We start from the raw sequence: 23,351 nt of genomic DNA, 5'->3' as shown, positions 1-23,351 counted from the left end.
TCAAGGAATTGATTTCTGCAAAAATGTGAAAAGAAGCGAAATGCTTTAACAATAAGACTTAAAGGGGGCTCAATTTTGCGAAATAAGTCATCAAAGAGGAAATGTGTAAAATGAAGAAGGAAGGTAGCAAGGGGAGATTCATTGTCGTAAAAGTTCGATCTTAAGAATTAAAAAGCTAGAGAAATTTAGGAAGTTTAAACGTTCATTAAAGAATTCATAACAACAAAATTTCGAAGTCTAAGATTATAGACGAAAGTTCTTCAGTAATAGCAATCAATGTTCAAAAGAACTCTCGAGTAAATACAAACTACGTATACTTAAGGATACTTAGAACTAAGAACGCGCATAATTATATATGTGTATGTGTGCAGGCCGGACGCTATTTTACTGAGCTTGATGTTGGTTTTTTTTGGACTGAAAGCATTACTTTTATTTCCTTCTAAAGTTTTTTTTTTTTACTTACAAGGTATTTGGTTTGCTCCATGCATCACTCTGACATGCAGTTTTCTCATTAGGTATATAAATTATGGTAATGATTCGGTATTATAATAATTATAATTATAATAATTATTTATCATTATTATTAATATTAATATTATCATTATGTCCAGTATTTTCGCTTTTGTTTTTTTTTACTGCTCACGGAGTGATTTGCTCTCTTCTCCCCCTCTTTTCATTCACATACAGCTCCCTTTCTCTCACTCTTTTTTCCTCTCTCCCTCCTTTTCTTTTTACAACAATGATCATCTCTTTACAAGGAATCATTCGAGAACTCCACCATACGTTAATTCACATTACGCAAAATTAAAACTTGATCGATTATCAGCTAACTGAAAACAATACACGCATCCTAAAAAGAATCTATAATTCTACGAAGATTCTTTTCAAAAGTTCAAGGATGCAAATATATTTGTAATTAAATTTTTTAAATATTTTCAAAAAAACATTGTGCTTGCAAACTGACTGCAAGGATCTTTATCTTTTTCACTTGTCAAAACAAAGATTTGTTAGTTGGGCGACTTGTCAATTATGAAATTGATGTTGGATATTTATGCTCACATAGAATCCTTGAATCATATAATTCTCTCATAAGCAAGAAAGAAAAAGCGCATCTAATTTTTATTCTTTGTATATTAAACTCGCATATTAAGAGTACTTATTTCATAATTGAAATAATGTTTTATAAATTCTATTTGTAAAATTGATATAATCTTACGCGTAAGCATACAATATCGTTTTTAAAATTAATGATTATTTATCATGATTAGCTTGACAAAAAAGAACAAAATTATGCGACAAATAAGTTTCACGATAAGAAATTCCAACGCAAGATTGTAACAATCGGAAATAAATAGAACGAGGGAGTCTCGTTATTTAGGATATATGATATTGTGAAGGTGAAGGGTGGATTAGAAAGTGTACGAGAAATGTATATTTCAAGAAAGTTTTGCATCATCTTCTTGTTTGTAGAACGGCAGTTGTGTTTGCGTTGAAGAACGGCGATCAAGGAATCGTGGAAGAAGGGAACATTCGGGCGGATTTGGCGATTCGAAGATTCAACAACGTAAATGATTCAACGTGTGTATGTAGATTAGCAAAATTGGAAAATTTAAACATTTAAATTCTGTGAACGCAAAATTTCCACATTTCATGATTTTTGGTTTTTTTTCTGAACAAATGTAAGGCAATGTTTTGAACAGCTTCGGTAAATTTTTAATTTCCCCCAAAAATTCAAAGAATATTAAATATTATGCGAGACATTTGAAAAGATGTATATGTATATATATATATATATATATATATATATATATATATATATATATATATATATATTAGTCAAGAGAATTAATATTTATAAATCTGTAAAATATATCATTAATAGGGATATAAAGTCTTATCTCTTATACGTATATGTATATTCGCGAAATTGGTTTATTTCTACAATTGAGTATATATACTTTCACGTTTCCTCGTCCGCTCCAACATACTTTGTACAGGAGATCCATAATCAAAAGACGGTGCAAAACTCTTGTTGACATTTACATGAATGCACGAGATTGTCCGAACAACAACAATGAGAATCTAGCTGTATCACCAGCTAACATTTAGCATCAACAAGAATGCAGATTCGTCGGTCACTCGGTAAAAATCCTTACCAGAACGGGAGGAGCCGTAAGAAAACGGGACATAATCGTGGATGAGATGCGGGAAAGATCCGAAGAGGGAGAGAAACAGAGAGTGAGAAAAACAAGATTCGAGGATTCTAGAATCTATGTACAATATTCTGGAATCCCGCGAATCCCTCCCTTGATTTTCTCGCTCCCTCCCGCAGTAAGAGCCGAGGATGAAGCGAGCGGCTATGCTCCGTCCAAGCAATCGCGCAAATAGAATAATCCATCCATCCATCCGCGTCCGTCTGTCCGTCCGTGCATCCATCTTCTATTCTACCTATCCGTTCGTCTGTCCATCCGTCGTCCGTCCGTCCGTCGGTCCATATCATCCGGATCGATGATTCAGAATCGACGACGCGGCGCCGCAATGATCGACAGACTTCTGGCGGGCACGAAAGTGCTGACGTTGTTGCTTGTCGCGTCACCGAGCCGATCGGGTCACTTCTTACTCTTCTTGTTGGGCGGCTCCTGCGCGTCTTGCGAGTCCTCCTCGGTGTCCTCGCTGTCGGTAGGTCGTGGCGTCGCGTTGTTGCTGCTGTCGTTGGTGATAATGGAATCGTTTGTGTCCTCGCTGGCGCCTACGACGGTGTGATGATGATCGCCGGCGATAATCGGCGTCGCCGGTTTGTCCATCGAGTCCTCGGTGAAGGATGTTGTCGTGCTGTTCTCGTCAATCGCCGCAGGATCGAGCGGCGCCGTGTCCTTGCCGTTCGCTACCGTCTCCTGATTGCTGTCATCCGATGGCTCCGTTGCCTCGCCGTTGCTGGCGCTGTGCGAGTTGCCGTTCTCCGTCGAGCCCGGGATGCCGTCCAGCAACTCTGGCTTCAGCTCGGATGCCACGTAATGCGTCCATAGCGCTAGCTCGACTTTATGTGGGCTCCATGACTTGCCATTTGACGCTAAAAAATAAATAACATTTTTTTGTATTTTAATATTTTAGATTTTTCGTTGCATCCCGAATAATTTGCAATCAAAAATTCTGCACACTTACATACACATATCCCACAAGATATTTTCTGAATGTCTTTTGAGACTACGCATGCTGTGTAAATGGGATATGTGTATGTACGTATGATCTCAATGAGAAAATCGAAAAATTCAGATTCAAGAATCCCATAATGAAAGAATCTCGTTTCCACGACTTGTTATGTATTGTAATATGCGCAACTCGGATGTCTACACGCGGATATATAAGTGACTCATGACCGCTTACTCTGCTTGTTCAGCCTCTCGACAGTGTTTTGAATGTGCTGGACGAAGTTAAGGTATTCCTTAGTGGTGTAATCAATGCCCTCGATCTCCGGTATCGCCATCAGGCACTCGTCAGCCATGAAGGGCGCGTTCTCCGGCGACGCTGCGGCGAGCAGGGCGGACGCCATCGTGGTACCGACGCCCTTCAAATTCGATAACGCCGTAATCGCCTGTTCGAGATTCGGAAGCTTCTTGAACGCTTTCTTCGTTTCTGCCATCACGGCGCGCGGTGTGTTCACCTTCACCAGGTAGGACAGCTGTGGGTAGAACTTGCCGCGCTGAAAACAAAATGGCAGTCAGCCTCGTGAAACGCTTGGATCGTGAATATAATACTTCCTTCGATTTTCGCGCTCATCAAAGCATCGACGAAGAATACCGTAATTAGAATCAGACTTTGCCGAGTCCCAAAATCGACGAGTTTTATATATCAGAGCAAAATCAATGATTTGAAATGGAATATGACACTATCTTCTCTCTCGAAAATTACTTAAAAATGAAGAATATAATTGTTTTCTAGATGACGTATTAGCTTACAAAAAAAAAGCTTATATACACATTTTATCATTTGTGCAGCTTATATATAATTCAAAAAATACTATTTTTCATATTTTACTGCTGAGGAACTTTTTCTTCTCTCCCGCGGCGCGCGTGTACTTAAAATAAAATGAGAACAGCTATTAAAACTCGTCTACTTTAAATTGCAATTATCCGACGAACTTCTTTGAATTCGGCAGAATCTGGGTGTTTGTTCGAACAGGAGTAGAAAAAGGAGCCACTTACTATTTGCTTCCATTTCATCGTCTGGCACAGCTCCTCGTGATTAAGGTGCGCGTCCTTGCCGCGTGATTTGATCTTCTTAGGAAGCTCATTCTGATACCTGCCGATAACAAACAACAAGATCCGAGCGATCAAGATCGATCCAGCGTTTTTCATCAGAAAATACAGAGCGCGCGCACACATACGCACGTATGTGTATGTACAAACATAGCCGCGCACACGCTTGCTTACGCATGAGCGAACGAGCGGGCGTGACGTAATCGCGCCGCCGCCGCGCTCTTGCTGCTGCTGCTGCTGCGGAATACAGGAATTCGTTAAAGGCTCGATTAAAAATACAAACGCTGCTGCAAGAAGCCCGACACGCCCCTCGTCAACGATTGGAGGATATTCATCTTTATCGCGCACGTGGATCACACGTGGATCCCTCGCCGCGTGACGTCTTTTTTGAAATTCATTAACACTCGATTAATACAAATCAACTCGAAACTATTGGAAAGATCGGAGAGGTTTGATGTGGAGAACAAATTTGAAAAAAAGCGCCGGCGTTCGAATCGAAGGATCCGAAGATCGTGACATGTAATAATTTATTCTCTACGCTAATAAATTATTGAAATGAACAAAATTATTTTCAGACAAATCAGTATTAATATTATTAACTCGAATTTTCTACATTTGTTATAAATAAGCGGGATTTATATAGTTTAATCATTTTGCCCCGGATTTCAAATTTGTCGCAAAAATATTATTAAATTTGTAATCCCGACTATATTTAATTTTGAAATTTATTCGGTGTTAATTATGATTTAAAATATTAATTAGGCTTTTTGATTTAATCCGTTTCATAAATACACGTATTAAAATCGTAATTAAATACGGCTAGCTATTATTATATAATCGCAAGACATAATGGATATTTTCAAAAGTTGAAATTTTATTAATTTCTTTAATATTATCAAATAAAAAAAACTATATGAAATATTCAAAATCTCTATCGCGCGTTACATAACTATCAAATTTTCAGAGAAAATAAGGAATCCGTTAAAAGGAATGTAACAATCGCTCGAGGCAAGTTTTGTTGTTCACCCTCGCGCGCGTTTCGCAACTTTTGCTCCCTCGATAGATTAGCACGCGTCGCGCTCACCGTAGAAAGACTTTTTCGCGAATTTACGTTTTCGGATAGTTACGTTTCACAAAGCTGAAACGCGCGCTGCACCTCGTAATACCGCATATCCGCACACGGCTTGGCACCGTGGAAAAGCAGCCTTGACACAAACTGGCCTCAATGGGAATGAAAACAACGGTACTCCACTTCCCTCGACCCCTCGACACCCTCACCCTCGCGCTTCTGCAACACGGAAGAAACTGGCGCGTAAAGTCTCTCTCTCTCTCTCTCTCTCTCTCTGGCCTCCCTTTCTCTCCCACCGATACCGGATACCCTTTTACACTCGTTCGTTCTGTCATTATTCTTGTCCTTCTTTCTCCCGGTCCCATCTATCTCATCTCGCGCGCATGTATGTATGTACGTCACGATCGATAAAAACAATCTGTATCAATCGTGTGCAGAAACAAACAATACGAGTTTATCACTCGCGCGAGAAGCAACGATAAATTGGAAAATATATAGATTTGATGTTTGCGGAAATTTTGTTTTCGTACACGCGCTCCTAGTTCTGCTCCGTTATTTCTAGCTTTTATTAATTGGTTTGTGTAATTGAAAAAATTATAGGTGTTGTGTATTATATGTGAAACTTAGTTAGTAGCAAATAGTTATTAATATTCCGTCTTTTAATATTTTTTGTCAAACTGTTATCTATTTTTTAAATTCTTCAAAGTTTTTCTTATTGAATCATATACATGTAATTAAAAGATTTAGATTTTTGAGATATTACGACTCGATCTTATATTGCAATATTGAAAATATTTTTTGTATGAATGTTATAAATTATTTAAATTACAAATAAAAAATTCAAGATATCGATTCGATATTATATTGCAAGATTGAAAGAGCTTTCTTTGTACAATGAAAATTAAGAATAATTACTATTGTTATTGTAATAAATTATTTGAATTACAAATAAAAGATTCGAGAAATTATTTTATGTAATCTTGAAGGTAATCTTACTTGTTAGTTTCATAGGTTGTACTTTCAAATCTATCGATATTAATCTAATACGAGACAAGATATTTAAATCCTTTTATAATACAACTTTTTTATTTTCAAGTATATCAGATAGCATTAATTTAAATCTCTTTAAATTCTTAGACTGGAATATTTTGAATGTCTCTTGGAAAATCTTGAATTCTTAGGTTCGAAGGGTCCACAATTTTAATTGTCCCTTGATCTAAGAATATTATTATTCAAGAAAGTGATAAGATTTAACATTTTGTGTGAAATCTATAAATTACTCCTAATTTTTGCATAAAATTTACATATGTAAAATTCTGAAACCTATATTTTGACAGATTTATTTATAATTTTGATGTTTCTTTTTTTAAATGAGTTGATATCATTATAATATTGAAACAAATAATTAAAAGATATTATTAAAATTTTATATTTTAGATATATTACTAAATTTTATGATCAAAATCTTAACTGTTTAACTCTAACATTTTATCTCGATTTTTCTACATTAGACAATAATTTTTTTCAAAAAGAAATAATGTATGAGAGAAAATCTAATATCGTCAAATTATGCAATTTTTAAATTAAACCTTCTAGAAGCTTTGAGAAATATAATTACATTGCCATATAAGGACGCTTTACTAAAAAATATAAATAATTATATTGACAGAAAGAAACAAGAAATCGATCACGACTTTACATGATTTTCAAAAAATTAATGCAGCAGTGCACGATTAATGATATGTTCAATAACATGAAATGTTCTTAGGCATTCCCCCACATCATTAAATACACAAGTAAAAACATGAAGTGCATTTCAAACCTATCAATATTAATCTAATGAGACAAGATATTTAAATCCTTTGATAATACAACTTTTTCTATTTTCAAATATATCAGATATCATCAATTTAGTAGTATAACTCTAAAATATTCTTTTAATCAATATCTGTTCTTTTAATTAATTCTTTTAATCAATTATAAATAAATGCATAAATATTCTCTCTACATACTGTAAAAAAATATGTAACACATCACATAAAAATATATAAAAAAAATTACACTTGTTTATGCAATTTTACATATATTGTTTTACAGTGTACAAAATATATCATCTCATTTTCTCTTCTAAATCCTTCTTCGCTAAAAAAAAAAGCCTAATAATTAGGACCGAACTCCGTATCGATCTCGCCGTATACCTGTTCGGAGCAACATCCTAAGGAAGGGAAAATCTCGGAAATCGCGTTCATCCGTCAACGTCACCTGGCATTTTTACAACGTTCGGACGGCCCTTTATACAGCGAAACGTCATCTCGGGGAGATCCATCGCACGTGACGCGGTGGTCTTTCGCGACGATTCCGTCGCGAGGGGATGATCCCTCCGCGGATGACGTCCCTCTACGGGAGTGCGGAGAGGGTTGACATATGCGGCGTTGCCGCTCGCTCGCTCGCTCGCTCGCGGAGAACAGCACGGGTTCATTGTCCCGCTTGCGCCCCGTGGTAGAGCGCCGTTTCCTCCCTTGGGCCGCGCCGCAATGTCGGCCCCGTCAGAAGCTCGTTTCTCCCTCTCCTTCTCACTGTATCGCGTTTGTGTCTCCTTTCTTCCTTCTTTCTATCTGTTAACTATCTATCCATCTATACATCTATCTTTCTCTCGCTCGCCCGTTCCCTTTCTCCGCGTGCGCGCACACATAAATATATACACATACATATATATATATATATATAAAATATACACACAGACATGCATAGCAATATGACAGCGTCGCCGTCCGGAGATTCCGACTCGACTTACCAGTTGTCCAGCTTGATGAGCTCCTCGGGCTTTTTCGATTTGTGATCGGCCTTGAGTCGCAACGCCTGCGGATAGAGTTTGAATACGTGTTCGAATTGTGTCGCGGTGCCCTCCGCGAAGAAAGTCGCGGTGTCTTTCACGGAAGCCATTGCGATGACGCGGGTTTCGATCGACGGCCGTCGGGGCGCAGCACCAACGCCGCCTGCTGCCGCTGCTCCGTAAAACGCCGCGTCGTCCCCGTCGAAACCCCCCGCCACCACCACCGGGCGGCGTTGCCGTCTGTCTCTCTCTTTCTTTTCTCTTCTTCCTCTCTCTTCTCTCTCTCCTTGTCAGGAGGAATCCTACTTCACCCTCGGCTCACCAGAATTCCCTCACCAGTGCGGCGCGAGGAAGCGCGTCGCGTGGGAAATCGATGAGGGAGAGTCGCCGGGAGTCGGGACCCTCTTCTTCTGGTCGAGAAGATCCTCCGGAGAAGTATTCGTCGAGATAGGAGCGATGGAAAACAAATTCGCGCACTTTTTTCTTTTTTTGACAGTTCGAGTTCGCTCGCTCCCGAGTACAAAGTGACAGATGAGTGATGACGTCACGTACTTATAAAACGCGGAACGTTCTCCTCTCTCGTATCTCGGCACCGCACGACGTCTCGAGGGATAATCGCACTACTGTAGAGCACTCTTCTCCAACGGACCTCGCTCGACACTGGCCTCCCGGGTGGGGAGTCGGACGCGACGTCGCCAATAGGCGGCAGCACTGCTCGGGTTGCGCCTCTCTCTATCCCTTCCAACGGGTCGCGCCTCGTTTCCACCGAAGAGTTATCGTCGTCTCTCTCTCTCTCTTCCTCTGTCGCTCGCCGAATACGTCTGTCACGCTTTCTCGCTCCGTCCCACACTTGGGAATCCGTATCTCTCCCACTCTGGAGCTTCTTCCGTCTCTCTCTCTCTCTCTCTCTCTCTTGCACGAGCTGTCCTTCTTTATCAGCTTTGATCGCGTCTATGTATCTCCCGTATGCGTCTACCTCCCTTTTTCTGTCTCTCTCTCGTGCATGTACGCACTTCTTCTCTCTCTCTCTCTTCTCTTGTTCCGTCTCGCTCGCGCTTACGGGCCGCGAAATTCGGTCGAATACGCGCGACGACGTGCCTTCGACACCTTGTGGCAGTGTGTCGGAGTGTGTCGGAGGGGAGCGTGAAGAGATTCTCCACGAAGAGGCTCCTTTCTCTACGAAGAGTCGTCTTTTCTCTCTCTCTCTCGTCCTCGGCGCACTCGCTCTCTCTCTGACTTTTCGCACGCTGAAAATTATACAAAGCGTTTTAGAGAGATTCGCGCGTCTCAACCGGAATATTAATATATAGCCTCCGTAATTCTAATTCTCTCGCTCGTTCGATTTTACTCGCGTCGCCTGGCAGGCGTGTTTCCACGTAAGCGACTGAGGTTACGTCGCGCGACGACCGTGTCTCATCGACGACGGAGCCAGGAACGCGGCGATTGGTCGAGCGCTCTCTCTCTCTCTCTTTCTCCCCACCCCGTTTCCTCTCCGTCGTCGCGATCGCGTTTATCGAGTCGATATATTTCTCCTCTTCCACGCGGAAATATCCGCGCGCGGCCGGGAAAATTCACGGGGATGCATCATCGATACATTTCGAGGAGAGCGCGAGGACGACGCGCTTATCGGCTTCGAAAGGGCCTGCGTGTAACACGCGTGTAATAACGTGTATGTATGAGTGAGCGCTCGCTCCTTTTCTCCCTCTCATCGCTCGGGAAACGGGGACGCACGTAGGCAGCCGGCCAGCCAATCAGCGCGCGCGTAGCCGTAGTACGCGAGCCGGCCGCGCGAGGGCGCGCATGCGCGCGCCGCAGCTGGCGCCCCGCCAAGCCAGCGAGTTCCCCCGACTCTGGCGGTGACCCGCGCCCGACGTGCGAGAGCGAGAGGACGAGAGAGAGAGAGAGAGAGAGCGCATTCTCCCCTCGCGCACGTCCGGACGACCGCGTCTACCCGTCAGCTGCGCATTGGCGTCCCCTCTTCTTCGTCCTCCGCCGAGCCGAGCCTGGTGGAAATCAGCGGAGAGACGCGGCGTCCAGGGATGGATAAAATAACTCCGAGTTGTTTTCTCGCTCTCTTTCTCTCTGCGCTCTGTTGTGCTTGCGCTTGTGGAAAAAAAAGCACGGAGAATTTTATGATATATTTAAATATGCCCTACCTCTATCCTCTCTCACGACACGACGCTGACAAATTTTATTTTGTTACTATAGTAGCGGAATTGAGTTAATATTACATACTTGGTCAATTTCGAATATTCATGTATATATATATATATATATATGTATCTCTTGTGTAAATGAGCCAAGCGAGGTGGTAAAGACGTGGGGAGTTTATTTTTGACGATTTTATATATATATTTCGAGTGTATAAATACGTATATAGGATACACACAATTTCTTTTTTCTCTTAATTATCGCAATTTTTGTTTCCCTCTGTTTTTATCAGTTTTGATTATATGTAAAACTGATAATGATAATTAAAATAAAAAAATAAAAGGTTTGAGAGAAAAGCTCGTATATAATTATTAGCTGATATATAAATATTGGAGCTTTCTCTTCTCTCGGCGTTACATACAAACCTTCTTCAGAAGCGTGTACTTTGTAACGGATGTCTCGCGACGAAACGCTCGACTGTTTCTGGCAGCCGCTTCGAACCGATTCTCCGGAGGGTGAATCTTACGCAGCTGCGTTCAGATGATACTCCGGTGCGCATTTGCCAAGTTTCGCCATCAGCTTGTAAGATAAAGACGTAGCGCGGCTAATGGGTCATGTTCTTTTGGGACATCCAGTAGAACGTGCCGGACGGCAATCTATTAAAACAAAAGTACAGTCATATATTGTGCTTTAGTCCCAAAGTCACGTGGTTACATGCGATAAAGGAATGCAAAGAAAAAGAGAGAGAGAGATAGAGAGAGACTCAGTTTTCGAAATAACTTTTGTTCTTTTATAGAAGAATTGCAATTTCTTACAAAAGGTCAGAGCTACAACACAGTTTCTCAAAGGTCAAACATACAAGGAATGCAATTCGTAGAAGAAAAATTATGAATTTAATGGAAAACAATTTTAGATATCACATTAGAAAATGTTAGATAACATTTTAAATAGTTTCAGAGAAGTGATTAAAAAATATACGTATCGCAAAATTTTTATAATATATCATTGATGTAAAAAAATTGTTGGAAATATTTACTAAATAGAGATATAAGAAAGAATTTGGGTTTGGAAACTTCTTAATAACTTTTTTCAAAAATCTTTTAAAAGAACATATAAATTATATATCTAAAATACTTTTCTACTTTCGAAATTTATCGTTCGGGCCTGTGCAATCGTTGGGCCCCTCTATATATAGGGGCCTGTAATACGGGTAAAGTTACAACAGGAAAAAGGGCGATAAAGGTGAAGGGAAGTTTGGTTTTCCCAGGCACGTCCGTCTACGTTTCAACGCCCCGCTCTCTTCCATTCTTTTCGAAATAACTCTAGTGCGTGTCTCTAAATCTAAGAACTTGTCCGGATTGAAATCTAGTAAATTCCATCGCCCTTCGGAATACAAAACTCGAATATGCCTTTTCCTTTCTGTCCGCCAGACGGAGCCCCATTAAGCGAAGTGGAACGGAGCGAAGCGAAGAGAAACGATTGTGTGGAATATAGGCACAGGCACGTAGGGGCCAGACAGATAACCAAGCAGGCAGGCAAACAGACAAGCAGGCAGGCAGGCTGGGCAGGCAGGCAGGCAAGCAAGCAAGCGAGCAGGCAGGCAGGCAGGCAAACGGGCTTGCTGGGTATAAGCTCTCCAACAACATGGCTGTCGGCTCACCGTTATGCGCCTCGTGCCCCCTATACAAAAGAGAAAGGGCCGCCGGTCGGTCCGCCCCCTCTTCTGTCCCTCGGGCGCTTGAAATTCAATTCCGGCACTGCGATTCCAGCGCTGTTGCCAGATCGTCCCTCGTTCGCTCGCACGCTCTCCCTTCTTCTCTCGCCACCGTCCGTTATCGAACGTTCGATTTACACGGCGCGCGCGGCGCGGGAAGATTTTCGTCGAGGCGATATAGCGGCGACTTTGCGAGGAAAATGCGGCATGACGGCAAGTCGGCGAAAATAGAGACAACTATGATAAAATATGAATATTAAGGGAGAGAAAGAGAAGGAAAAAGTATGCGATAAAATGTAGAAAATTAAACAAAATTACATACAACTATACGCAATAGATTAGTGTTAATCGTCGAGTCCTATGTAAGCTGGATCACATTCGTACATCCGGTTGATCTCTTTTTTCCCTCTTATTGCTGTAAGATTCCGTACAGTCATTTTCTTCCCACGCAGTCATTTTATCACAACGACGCAAAAGTCGTCAAATTGACAGAAGATTGACATCGATGAATATAAAGATGAACATTCGATTTCCGCTCGCAGTTACCCTGTAATATTGAATGAAAAAATATTAAAATATATACTTTAATATAAAAGGAAAAAAAAATTTATTATCGAATAACTTTACATATATTATCTAATAACAAAATTTTGTTTGATTTTTGAGAATGCAGGTCGAAAATTATTACACACAAGAAACTCAAATGTATATTTTTTCATAAGTAAATAAGAATTATTTCTTCCCTGTTTTGCACACTATTGTTTTTTTTTTTCATTTTAAACCACTTGTGTGTACAATGTCTCTTTTGTGCTGTTCAATGAATATAACGAAGCGATCGGCTTTTGTGAAAGACAGATCTGATTGATAGATAAATATACATCAATTACAAGCGATTGTTATCGATTCTTTGTATTTTCTGAATACACAGTCAGACATTTATTTCTATTCGTACCTTGAAAATGTCCAGGGAAAATACAAATTGCAAGTGTCAATCTTGCTAAACTTTCCAGGATCTGTTGTGTTGCTTATTGTTAGTGGAGAAGTACTCGTCCGACAAGCGAAAGTCTCTCGGATTCGATTTCCAGTTGTAGTTACTCTGAAATATTGAATGGAAAAATATTAAAATTTAATAAAAACTTTAATAAAAACGAAAAATCAAACTCACTCACTGTTAATTAAAATTGAAAAAAAAACCGTGTTATACTATGTTTTCTGATAGGAACAAATATCTTGAATAAAATTTTGCTTGACTTTTAAAAAATGCAGGTCGAAAATTATGTGTGCATGCAAGAAATTTAAAGGTATATCTTTCCTCAAGTAAATAAGAATTTTAATATTTTTTCCCTGCTTTACAGTTTTTCATATAAAAATAATAATAATAATGGTCGACAAAATATCACGGACACTGTGTCAGACGAGATAAAAATTTCCGACTTCTTCAAAATAAACAAAAATCGAAGCAAAATAGAAAGTAGCTTGTGTCTTTAAAACGTAAAATTGATCAAAGAAGAAACGCATTTAAAGCTAAATATACACTATTTTTCATATTTATATCTAATATATATTTACATCTTTATATGTGTATCTTATATTTTAAATAAAATAATAATATAAGCTCAGAAATAAGTGACGTTTGGAGCTAAATGTAAAAAAATAAATTATATAACCGTCAAGGTAATTTAAAATAAATAAAGATGTACCAAAAAAAAATTTCATATAAGTTTTATAAATAAAATTTTCATATAAATTTTCTATAAATAATTCAGAGATTATTTGTAAACCTATTATAACTTATCTCTTATCTCTTTCTATAGCTTTAATCTATATCTCTTTTTATATCTTTCGTATCTACTTTTTGTATTATCTTCATTCTTGCGATAAAGAGAGCAATCGCAAATTGAGGAAAACATATTGCAGAGAAAATAATGATTGATGAATTCAATAGCATATCATAATTTAATGCTAATGAGTTCTTTTGCATTTGACATTATAAGCAATGTCGCGACATTAGTACAACAAAGATAAGAGAATCAAAGGATTTCTGGATTCAAATAAATTCTGGAATAAAATAAATAAGAATCTCTTCGCAGGGGTAGAGAGAGAGAGAGAAGAGGATATGAATGCGTCATATGACGATTTGAAAAACGGAAAATCCTGTCGCGTCATTATAATATCGACATCGGAGAACGCGTCATCCTCGACGTCCGTGGCCTCCTAATGAAGAAGAATCGACAACATCCACGCGGCTCAAGAGGTATCGCGTAACTGCCATACGATTCGTGTGCCAACATCGCGCCGAACGTGATGCTACGCGAGGAAACACGTGGGTACTCATTCCATCTCTCTCTCTCCTCTCGCTATCTCTCTTTCATTCCTCCTGTATACCTCGTGACAATGTCGCGCCGCTCTGACGTGCGGTGCGGACACGGTCGAAGGAAGGCAGAGCGGCAGCGAGCGAGCGAGCTGGCGTGCGAGGAACGAGGCGCTTTATCGCGAGCCAATCCGAGCGCTATGACCTTGAGCCGCTTCAGAGAGAAATATATATTTAGCTGTGGAAGAGAGACGGAGCACGCGCATACATGTACACACACACACACACACACACACACACACACACACACACACACACACACACACATACACGCGGAATGTGTTTGAGCTTCCAACCTCTAGCCGTTCCCTCCTCGGCCGCCCTGGCTCCGGCTCGCTCTCGCCTCTCCGACTTCGACAACGTGAACGCGGCGATCGATATTTATTTATTTACCATGAAAAGCGTGGAAAAACTCGTCGGTCTATGGATATCTCCGCGCTCGAAGGATATTTCAGGATCCAGGCGTTTTCTATTTCGAGACGATTCAATGTTCATTGGAATACAGAATGACGTTTTGCTGCGCTCGATGTTTTCTCTCATCGATGTGTCAAAAAGCTCATTTCGACGTTTATCTGAAAAGAATCGAAGATTCGAATTAAATTCCGATATTGTGCAATGTATCATATATTATTCTATTAAGATATTAAATTAATGTATTGTATATATGTAAACAATATATTGCAGTTTATTAAATAATAGAAAGATAAAATTGTCATGAATGTAACTGTATGTGAATATTGCGAAATATGATCAATGTTCAGTTAAACAATAATATCATTAAGAAAAATCTATAATTCAATTCATTTATGACTGTTCTTCAAAATAGAATTACTAATTATCATTATAATTACGATTATTATTATAATCAAATATATTAAAAAATAATAATAATTGTATAGAGTCATTTTGAACTTGATGCTACGCCATATAATTAATTTGATCAAAAAAACTATTATACATAAATTATAAGATCAGAGCGTAATACTTTCATTACATATTTATGAGATCAATATAAGTGCATGCAATATTGATGCGTTGCGATCGGTATTACCCTGAAATATCGTTTTGCAATAATTCTAGGATAGAGAAAAATATGTAGAGAGATATGAGCGCTACACGCGCTGGATATCTCGGCTGAGTGGCGGCGGCGATGACGAGTTGGAGAACGAAGAAGTTCGCCTTGGTCGCTGCGAAACAACTCGACGTAAGCGAGCGAGGAATACAGCCCGCGAGTTGCAGCGCGCGTTTTCTTACGCTCGGAAATGCGCTCCAAGATGATTGAATATTCCTGAAATAATTAAAATTACATATAAGTATATAATTATGCATAATAATATAATTTAGTAAATGTAAATTATTTTATATAAATTTTATAATAAAATTTAAATTAATTTTATTATAATCTATTATAATTTATTTAAATTTGATTATATAATTTATATGTATATATATACGTATATAATTCCAATTATTTAAGAAATATTCGATTATCTTATAGCGCATTTATACGAAAGATATGGATAGAAAGAGACAATTTTAATAGATTTATAAATAATTTCTGATTCGAATTGACGGAAGATTTATAAAACATACCAAAATTCCTTTAGTACATCTATATTCATTTGTTGTAATTAACTTGAAAATCATTTACTTGATTAATATTTCACTTTTTTGATACTACATATATTGCATGTATATGTCATTACAATATAGATTATTATTGATTTATTTAATATTATGTGGTTACGCTGCGCGTGTGTTCACATCTATTATCTGTTATTATAATTATTCAGAAATGAGTCCCCGTGAATCCCAAAATTACTGTGAATATTTTCTCTACACACAGGAGCATAAATTGAAAATGGTAATCGATTTCCGAAAGCAAAAACCTTTCTGCGAAATTGAAATCAAGGACTTATTTGTTAAAGCTATTAAGCCTCGACGTTATTATTGGATAATAATGCTTTGTTTTTTATTTAATGCACTATCAATAGTATTATCGTAACAAGATTGTTGTTTTTCAATCATAATCACTATCTTTTTTTATTATCTAAAAACATGAATTAGTTGCTCTGAAATATAAGTTTCAAATTATGCAATAATTTTACAGACTGATACGTATTAAATCTTGTTTCAACGAAAATTCAAATTGATATGGATTTGCAAGATTATTATTGTGTTTCACGAAGAGAATAAAAAGTTGAGCTATATATACTAATCAATAAATCCCTCTCTCAGTTTCTATCCTAGCAATTTATATTTTATTTATTTGATAATGTTCTATCTTGTCAAATTAATTTTCCAGAATCGAATATTATGCAATATATTTAAGAGAGGTATCTCAAAAGAATCAAGCTTTAGGACAGAATCTGTCAACGAAGAGAAGAGTTCTATATCACATTATAATATATAGTACATTATACGTATATGCAAGTACGTTAATCATTGTTGAAAAAATGACTTCACTTCTTTCATCCCGCAGATAAAAGCAACGTGTTACACGAGATACACGAGAGACAGCTGTCCAGCATTCGGATGTAAATCTCTTTTCCACGATTTAAGGCCTCCCGCGATAAGATTGTCATTCATGCATCGTGAATCAGGGACTTTATTTTTAGACCGGCGTCTGAATGAAAGTGGAGTAACCCGTCGTAGTATAACAAGAATAGAAGGAGAATAAGAGAGGAGAGAGAGAGAGAGAGCGCGAGAGAAGGAGGAGGAAAAGGATGAGCAGAGAGCGAAAGGGGAGAGACGGGGGCAAGGGTGGCAGACGCTTCTGGGATCCCGCGAGTAAATCGTAGTAGATCCTCCGCACACGTGACTCTCTCTCATCCCTCTCAGCCCCTTCCGCCATCGCCTTCCTCTCTCGTCTCTTCGTCGAACGTGGACACGCGAGACACGCGGCCAGACGTACGCACGTGCGCACTCGGACACGTTCGGTTTACCTACGAAACCACTGGCGGCAAAGAGAGAGAGAGAGAGAGAGAGTTCACGGGCGGCGATACATGAAATGATCGACGAGTGACGTGCGACGACGGCGCGTCGCCGGCGAATGACGCGTGGGAGCCGAAAGCGGAGATATATATGTATATGTGTATACATGTATGCAGCAGCATGTACACGACACGTAGATATATATCTCTGCGTGCATCGTAATGTTAAACGGATAGATATTACGTAACGTGACGCAAATATAATATACACAGTGTCCCATAAAGGCGCATTTCGTTTAAAGTATAACGTTACACAACAAACGGATGATGCATTGCGTGAATTGTTCGTTGACATTTTTGCGTGCCTGATCACGAATTTTCGACGGTACATTGAGAAAAACATGATGGTTGTACATAAATTAAATGTATGATTAATAAAGGTATTTAAGAAGATTGCATTTTGGATAATTAATTAAAAAATAATAAGGATATTAATGATTAGTTCGACCATATACTGGTTCTTATTAATATTATTCGTCTTTATTAGGTATGAATGTCTTAGCGACATGTTAAAGTTCACAGCGCTTGACATATCATAATTTATATCTCTATATCTTAATGTGGCATATTAGAATTGTTTTAACACTTGAAAAGGACCTAAATTTAATTAATAATATTAATAAGAGTCAGTATGTGGTCGAACTAATCATTAATTTCCTTATTATTTTTTAAATTCTCTCTGGCGAAGAATACAAATCTATTAATTAATTAAAGTTTAGAGACGAAACTCTGATATGCAGTATAGTTAATTTTCACTCTCAATTGATTTTCTAAAAAAGATTTTCAAATACGTTTGGGCTTATCAATAATTTACTCCGTTTACTACACTGAGAGTTTGGAACTTGATTTGAACATAGACTATCTTCGACGGATTTCTTGATATGAATTATGTAGGAAAGAAAAATCTACAACACAGTATAGACCGCAATAATAGATAACTACGCAGTCTATACTTTCTTACTTCCGTATGCAAAAACCACATGTTCTATACTTCTGGTTCTCTAAGAGTTTCACGTCTTATATATTTTCCTATCTTATCTATAAAAAAACTGCAACGCTTTGCCATAATATTGTTAAAACAACTATTCTTATTTCTTTAAAAGTCTATCTTCCTATATACTATACAAATTCAAAGCTAAATCAAGCATTGCACTAAAATTTACACATGTATAAATTTCCTAGAAAAATAATGAACGTATAAAATTTGAAAAATCATGATGCAATGCAGTAATTGCCCATTAATGTCCGCTACGATATAATTTTCGTACAGTAATATCTCAAGTATGGTACGTTGACTAGAGAATGTATATCCTTAATGTAGTCATTAGCGTAATATTATTACGGCGCAGGTATACTCGGTAACGAGATACGTTCCTCGCGAAGTCGAGGAGACAAGGAGTCGAGGTGGAGCTAGTCTGGTTGCACGTCCTCTTCCAAAACTCGATCGCAATCTCCGACTTTTCGGTCACCCCGTAGAAGCGGAAGAAACAACATCCAGCAACAGAGTGTACAGTGACACACGCGCCGTGCGAGCGCGCGATTCAATAAGTGGCAGGCAAGGATCATTGACACCGGCGTGCGGTGCCGCGTGGCCGCGAAGGTTGTACTACGATGTTTACGGTTTAATTCGAGATATACTCGAAATGTCACGTGTGCACGCGCGGCGCGTTACACGCCGCCGGGAAATGCGCCGGGAAAGGTTGCGGGAGGGAGGAGGATCCGGAGGAGGAGGAGATGCACGGAGAGTGCAAAGATCGACGTGCTGTCGCACGCGGAGAGTGAGTCACCGCTGTTACGTGCATCATCCCCTCCCCCTTTCATCTCCCCTATCCCCCTTTCACACCCCCTCGCCACGTCGTTCCTCTGTGGTCCTACCCTTGTCCTCTCCTCGCCTCGACGACAACACCGGGTCTATCGTTCGCGGTTCTATCAACTGGGTCAGTGCTGTTCGCCCACTCGTTCCCCTTGTTTTCAGACGATAGCAGAGATCAAATTATGCTACGATTATCAGAAAAGTACATATATATAGAAAATATATATATATAATATGTGATGCGTGTGATATAATATGAAGTATAATAAATAGCGAAGCTCTAGATGAGACAGATTTTTGTTTTCAAACTTAAATCCTAATAACTTAAGTCAAATCAGATGATAGAACTGATGTAAAATTTTCTGAAAGAGCTAGATTCATATTTTTGACTGAAACAGAGTTTAATTTTTTTTCTCTCTCCTTTAGCAGTAATAAAATATAATTTGTTGTTTGAATTAAATATAGAAATCTACATTTTTAGATCCTGTGTCAATTTTGTTAGATTTATCAAGTAATTAACTTGATGCAACTATTTTCTGTATATTTTTGCACAATAGAATTCTTACAATAGGCATAAGTGAATTGATGTTTATATGAATTTTGATTGCTCTTACACAGATATTCACGTGAGAGAAGATTATATAACGTCATTAATTGTGATCCAGAAATCCGCTTCAGTCAAAAACACTATTAGATTTTACGATTCATAAAAGTTGGAATTGAGAGATCTAAAATCAAATATGATGATAGAACTCGAGTAAATAATTATAAGATGACATGATAATAGGAAGTACAGTAAAAATTATAATATAAATTAATTTAACTAATAAAAATATATAACAGAAAATTATTAGAAAGCAAGCAAAAGCAATTTTATAATTAAATAATTATCAGTCACATCGATGTCAGAATGTCATCTTACAATCATCTGTTAGATATTAAAATTCGCAAGATTAAAAGTCTCCTTACATTTTCCTGACATTCTTATAATCGGAATTTTTTCTGAATATTTCGTGTTGCTATTTTTATCGCAAAAAGTCAATTTTTTTTAGCATTTCGAATTTACACTTTTGTACATTTGTAGAAACTGAAACGCCAATTGTCTCTTTTGACATTCGAGTTTCTCGAAAGAAGAATAAAAAAAATTCGATCAAAGCGGTTTGAAACGATGTGAACGCGACTCGTTCTCATGCAACGTGCGTGCTCGAGTATGATACACCCGGAGTTTGCCTCGTCATGATGTGTCGCAAGTCACGCAACGCGGTTTCTGCGTTATAACCGCGAAGTTTTACAGCAATATATACACGCCTAGAGATTACTCTTCTCCCCTCCTTCTTCTCGCATAACGATCGCAGCAATTTCAACATTCAATAAGTTACAGGAAGATCTAAAGAAATTAATATAATTTTTATTAATATAAATTTGATTTTATCAAGCTTTTTTAATTTCACTCGAGAACCGTGTATAAATTTAATTTTCCTCTAATATGAATTATAAAAAGCGACATTTTTTGTAAAGTATAAAGTTTATAAAATCAGGTTTAAATTAAAAAGTCAATGTTAACCAAAAATTATCTTTTGACAGAAAAAAATATTAAAATGTATAAAAATAGATGTACAAATATGTACAGCATTAAAACGTAAAAATTAGAAACATTATTAATAAATTTACTTTGCAATATTTTTTCAAATGTTTCTGATAATATATCTGACATTATTAAAATATTATAATATTTATCAGAATATATATACATATATATATATATATATATATATATATATATATATATATGTATATATATAAGCGTCAGTTTTGTGCATTGATTAATGGTTAGAGGAATGAAACAACTTTTTTGAAAACAGGCAACATATTTTTCCACTCGCATGTTCTTGGAGAGGAGATAGTGATAATCTTTTCTAAACACTTCTGAGTAATATAAGATATAATGTCAAATTGATCTAAAAGATGAAATCTCTTTAGTTTCTCTTTTTCTGTGCACGAAAAAGACAAAGATATAAAAAGATACATATATAGATAGATAAATAGAAATATTTATTGATATTTAAAAAAATATTTATAGCCCTTCTTAATATTTTTTCAAAAAAATTAATTGATTTTGCTTGTTCCTTATATATTCGCATTTCGTCTCTATCGAAAAACGATTTTCTAACATTGTGATTTTGATTTAAGATTCGTGTTACGCAATCCATAATTCATCCGTTTGTTGTGAGAAACATTACTATCAATTTTTAAAAATTCTAAGTATATAAAGTGCTGTTATACCTTATATATTTTGCGTCAGCCTGAAATGTCCGAAGTCAGAGGAAAAACACATTAGCTGGCTCGCTTCCAGGACGGTCCGCGAGAGGTCGGTCTTTGATTGCGCCTTGCGCAAGCCGTCCTACGCGCTGAGAACGCGGCCAGGTCGTGCCGCCGTCGTCGTCGCCGCCGCTGGATTTGATGACGTAAGAGAATAAAAGCAGCACAAAGACTTGCTGCTTCATTAGCGCAAACTGTACGGCATCCCCCGGATGATCGAGCGCGGCGCAATCTTTGTCCTTTGACTCCGGCATATGTTTGTGAATCGTCGTCGTCGATTCGTCGAATCGTCGTCGCGATCGCTGAATTATTCACAAACTCCCGTTCCCTCGTGCGTCGTAACATCCTTGAATAAGCAACTATTCGAATTTTACGATCGCGTTAAATCTTCTGCTTATTTGGATTTTCCAGATTTTAAGGCACTGATAAGAGCCAAGGAAACACTAGAATAAGATAAAATAAAATTAATATATAATGTTTTTAATATATATTCTAAATAAAAAATAATCTAAATAATATATATTTAATGTTTGTTAAATAAACGAATATTTATATTTTATGAAGAATTCAATTAAAGTTATTTCTAAAAAGTTCACTTTTATTTTTAAATCGATTAAATATTTATATGTTTAATTTATATTTTAGTGCAGTACTTATACAGTCGAGTTTTAAGTTTTGCAACGCGATGCAAAGTTATATTGCAGCTGCACCTGGCTTGTACCCGTGCAGGTGCTTAGGAAAGTCTCACAGAGAGGACACGTTTCTCCTCCCTACATTTTTATAGACCTTTTATTACAGAATAACTTTAAAGCACCTGACAGCATTTCATCTATTTAAATAATATTCTCTACAAGAAAATTAGTTCTTTCAAGATTATATGTATATTAGTTTGATTTTAATCGTAACATATTTCCATTCTTTGGCCTTAGGATTAAACCTTGCAATTAAAAAGATTGTTCATTAATTTATTTACTTTATAATATAAAGTATTAAATTCTTTCAAATATATATATAATATAAAAACTCAAAATTTATATATATACATAAGAATTAAACATTTTTTACAATTCTTTTGTGTAAAATTGAAAGTTGTCTTTCAACTGTATTCACTCTAATGATTTTTTCATTGTCGAGAATCGCTCTCAAGAGCAATACTTTCAAACGTACTCTCGGCATCCTTTCAAATAGATACAGTCTTAGAGAAAAGATGTGGAAATACGTTACGATTAAAATCAAATAATATTTACATATATATCTATATAATGATTTGTACATTGAACAAAGTAAACGGAAACTTTGAAAAATACGATTCTCGCGAATGTTTAATCCGACTATAATTTAGTACGATTATTTAAACTCCTTTGCAAATTAAGAAGCGAGAATCATTTATTATTCAGTCTCAGTGTTAAGAAGCTTATAAAGTTCAAGATTCCACGAATGATATGAGCGAGGAGAATACTCGAAAATTCAAGAGCGGAGATTTTCAGGAATGCCGAGGTTCTCGCGAACCTATTCGATGTCCAAGGACTCAAACATCCGTGACCGAAACGGCTGACGAGTTTGCACGAAGAACGCAAGACGAATGCCTACGTAAGCGCGAACGGAGCAGGCTTCGCTTGCATTTCTCGGTCCCCTCCTAACTTGCATCACGCCTGACCGGAGGACGGAAGAGGAAAGCGCGGAGGTGGTTGCAGAAGCTAGTGGAGGAGAAGGGGGATGAAAAACACCTGTTACGGACTTCCGTAAACACGAGGTGTTCTGTTTATTTTCGTACTACGTCGCCTGTTTCGTATTGCATTAGAATCACATACCTATGTTTATTGTCACATCAT

At 37.7% G+C, this 23,351-nt stretch overlaps 1 protein-coding gene across 3 annotated transcripts; it reads right to left on the bottom strand.

Moving 5' to 3' along the window:
• Positions 1–184: 184 nt before the first annotated feature.
• Positions 185–21,946, bottom strand: Amun (protein amun). Of its 3 annotated transcripts, XM_029318942.2 has the most exons (11): positions 21,484–21,946; positions 15,446–15,682; positions 14,788–14,966; positions 12,976–13,119; positions 12,346–12,570; positions 11,970–12,260; positions 10,735–10,965; positions 8,120–9,405; positions 4,203–4,299; positions 3,385–3,700; positions 185–3,070 (listed from the first exon to the last, which is right to left on the bottom strand). In XM_029318942.2, the coding sequence occupies exons 8-11, from the start codon at positions 8,266–8,268 to the stop codon at positions 2,610–2,612; spliced, it is 1,023 nt and encodes a 340-aa protein (XP_029174775.1). In that variant the 5' UTR covers positions 8,269–9,405; positions 10,735–10,965; positions 11,970–12,260; positions 12,346–12,570; positions 12,976–13,119; positions 14,788–14,966; positions 15,446–15,682; positions 21,484–21,946; the 3' UTR covers positions 185–2,609. The 3 variants fall into 3 exon arrangements, with proteins under 3 accessions (XP_029174775.1, XP_029174778.1, XP_029174776.1); XM_029318945.2 differs by lacking the exon at positions 11,970–12,260; XM_029318943.2 differs by lacking the exon at positions 21,484–21,946 and having other exon boundaries at positions 15,446–15,699.
• Positions 21,947–23,351: the final 1,405 nt, after the last annotated feature.

The sequence above is a fragment of the Nylanderia fulva genome, unplaced genomic scaffold (assembly GCF_048542155.1).
Source record: "Nylanderia fulva isolate GAGA-0341 unplaced genomic scaffold, ASM4854215v1 Scaffold37, whole genome shotgun sequence".
NCBI lineage: Eukaryota > Metazoa > Arthropoda > Insecta > Hymenoptera > Formicidae > Nylanderia > Nylanderia fulva.
Note: the sequence above shows the minus strand (reverse complement) of the source record. Positions and strands in the feature narration are given on the sequence as shown.

What these genes read in the sequence shown, in the direction of transcription:
- Amun (XM_029318942.2), bottom strand. Translation starts at nt 8,268, where the DNA reads ATGGCTTCCGTGAAAGACACCGCGACTTTCTTCGCGGAGGGCACCGCG. An exon ending in CTCATCAAGCTGGACAACTG is followed by an intron (nt 4,300 to 8,119) that starts GTAAGTCGAGTC and finishes TGTTATCGGCAG; the next exon opens with GTATCAGAATGAGCTTCCTA. An exon ending in CGATGAAATGGAAGCAAATA is followed by an intron (nt 3,701 to 4,202) that starts GTAAGTGGCTCC and finishes TTTTGTTTTCAG; the next exon opens with CGCGGCAAGTTCTACCCACA.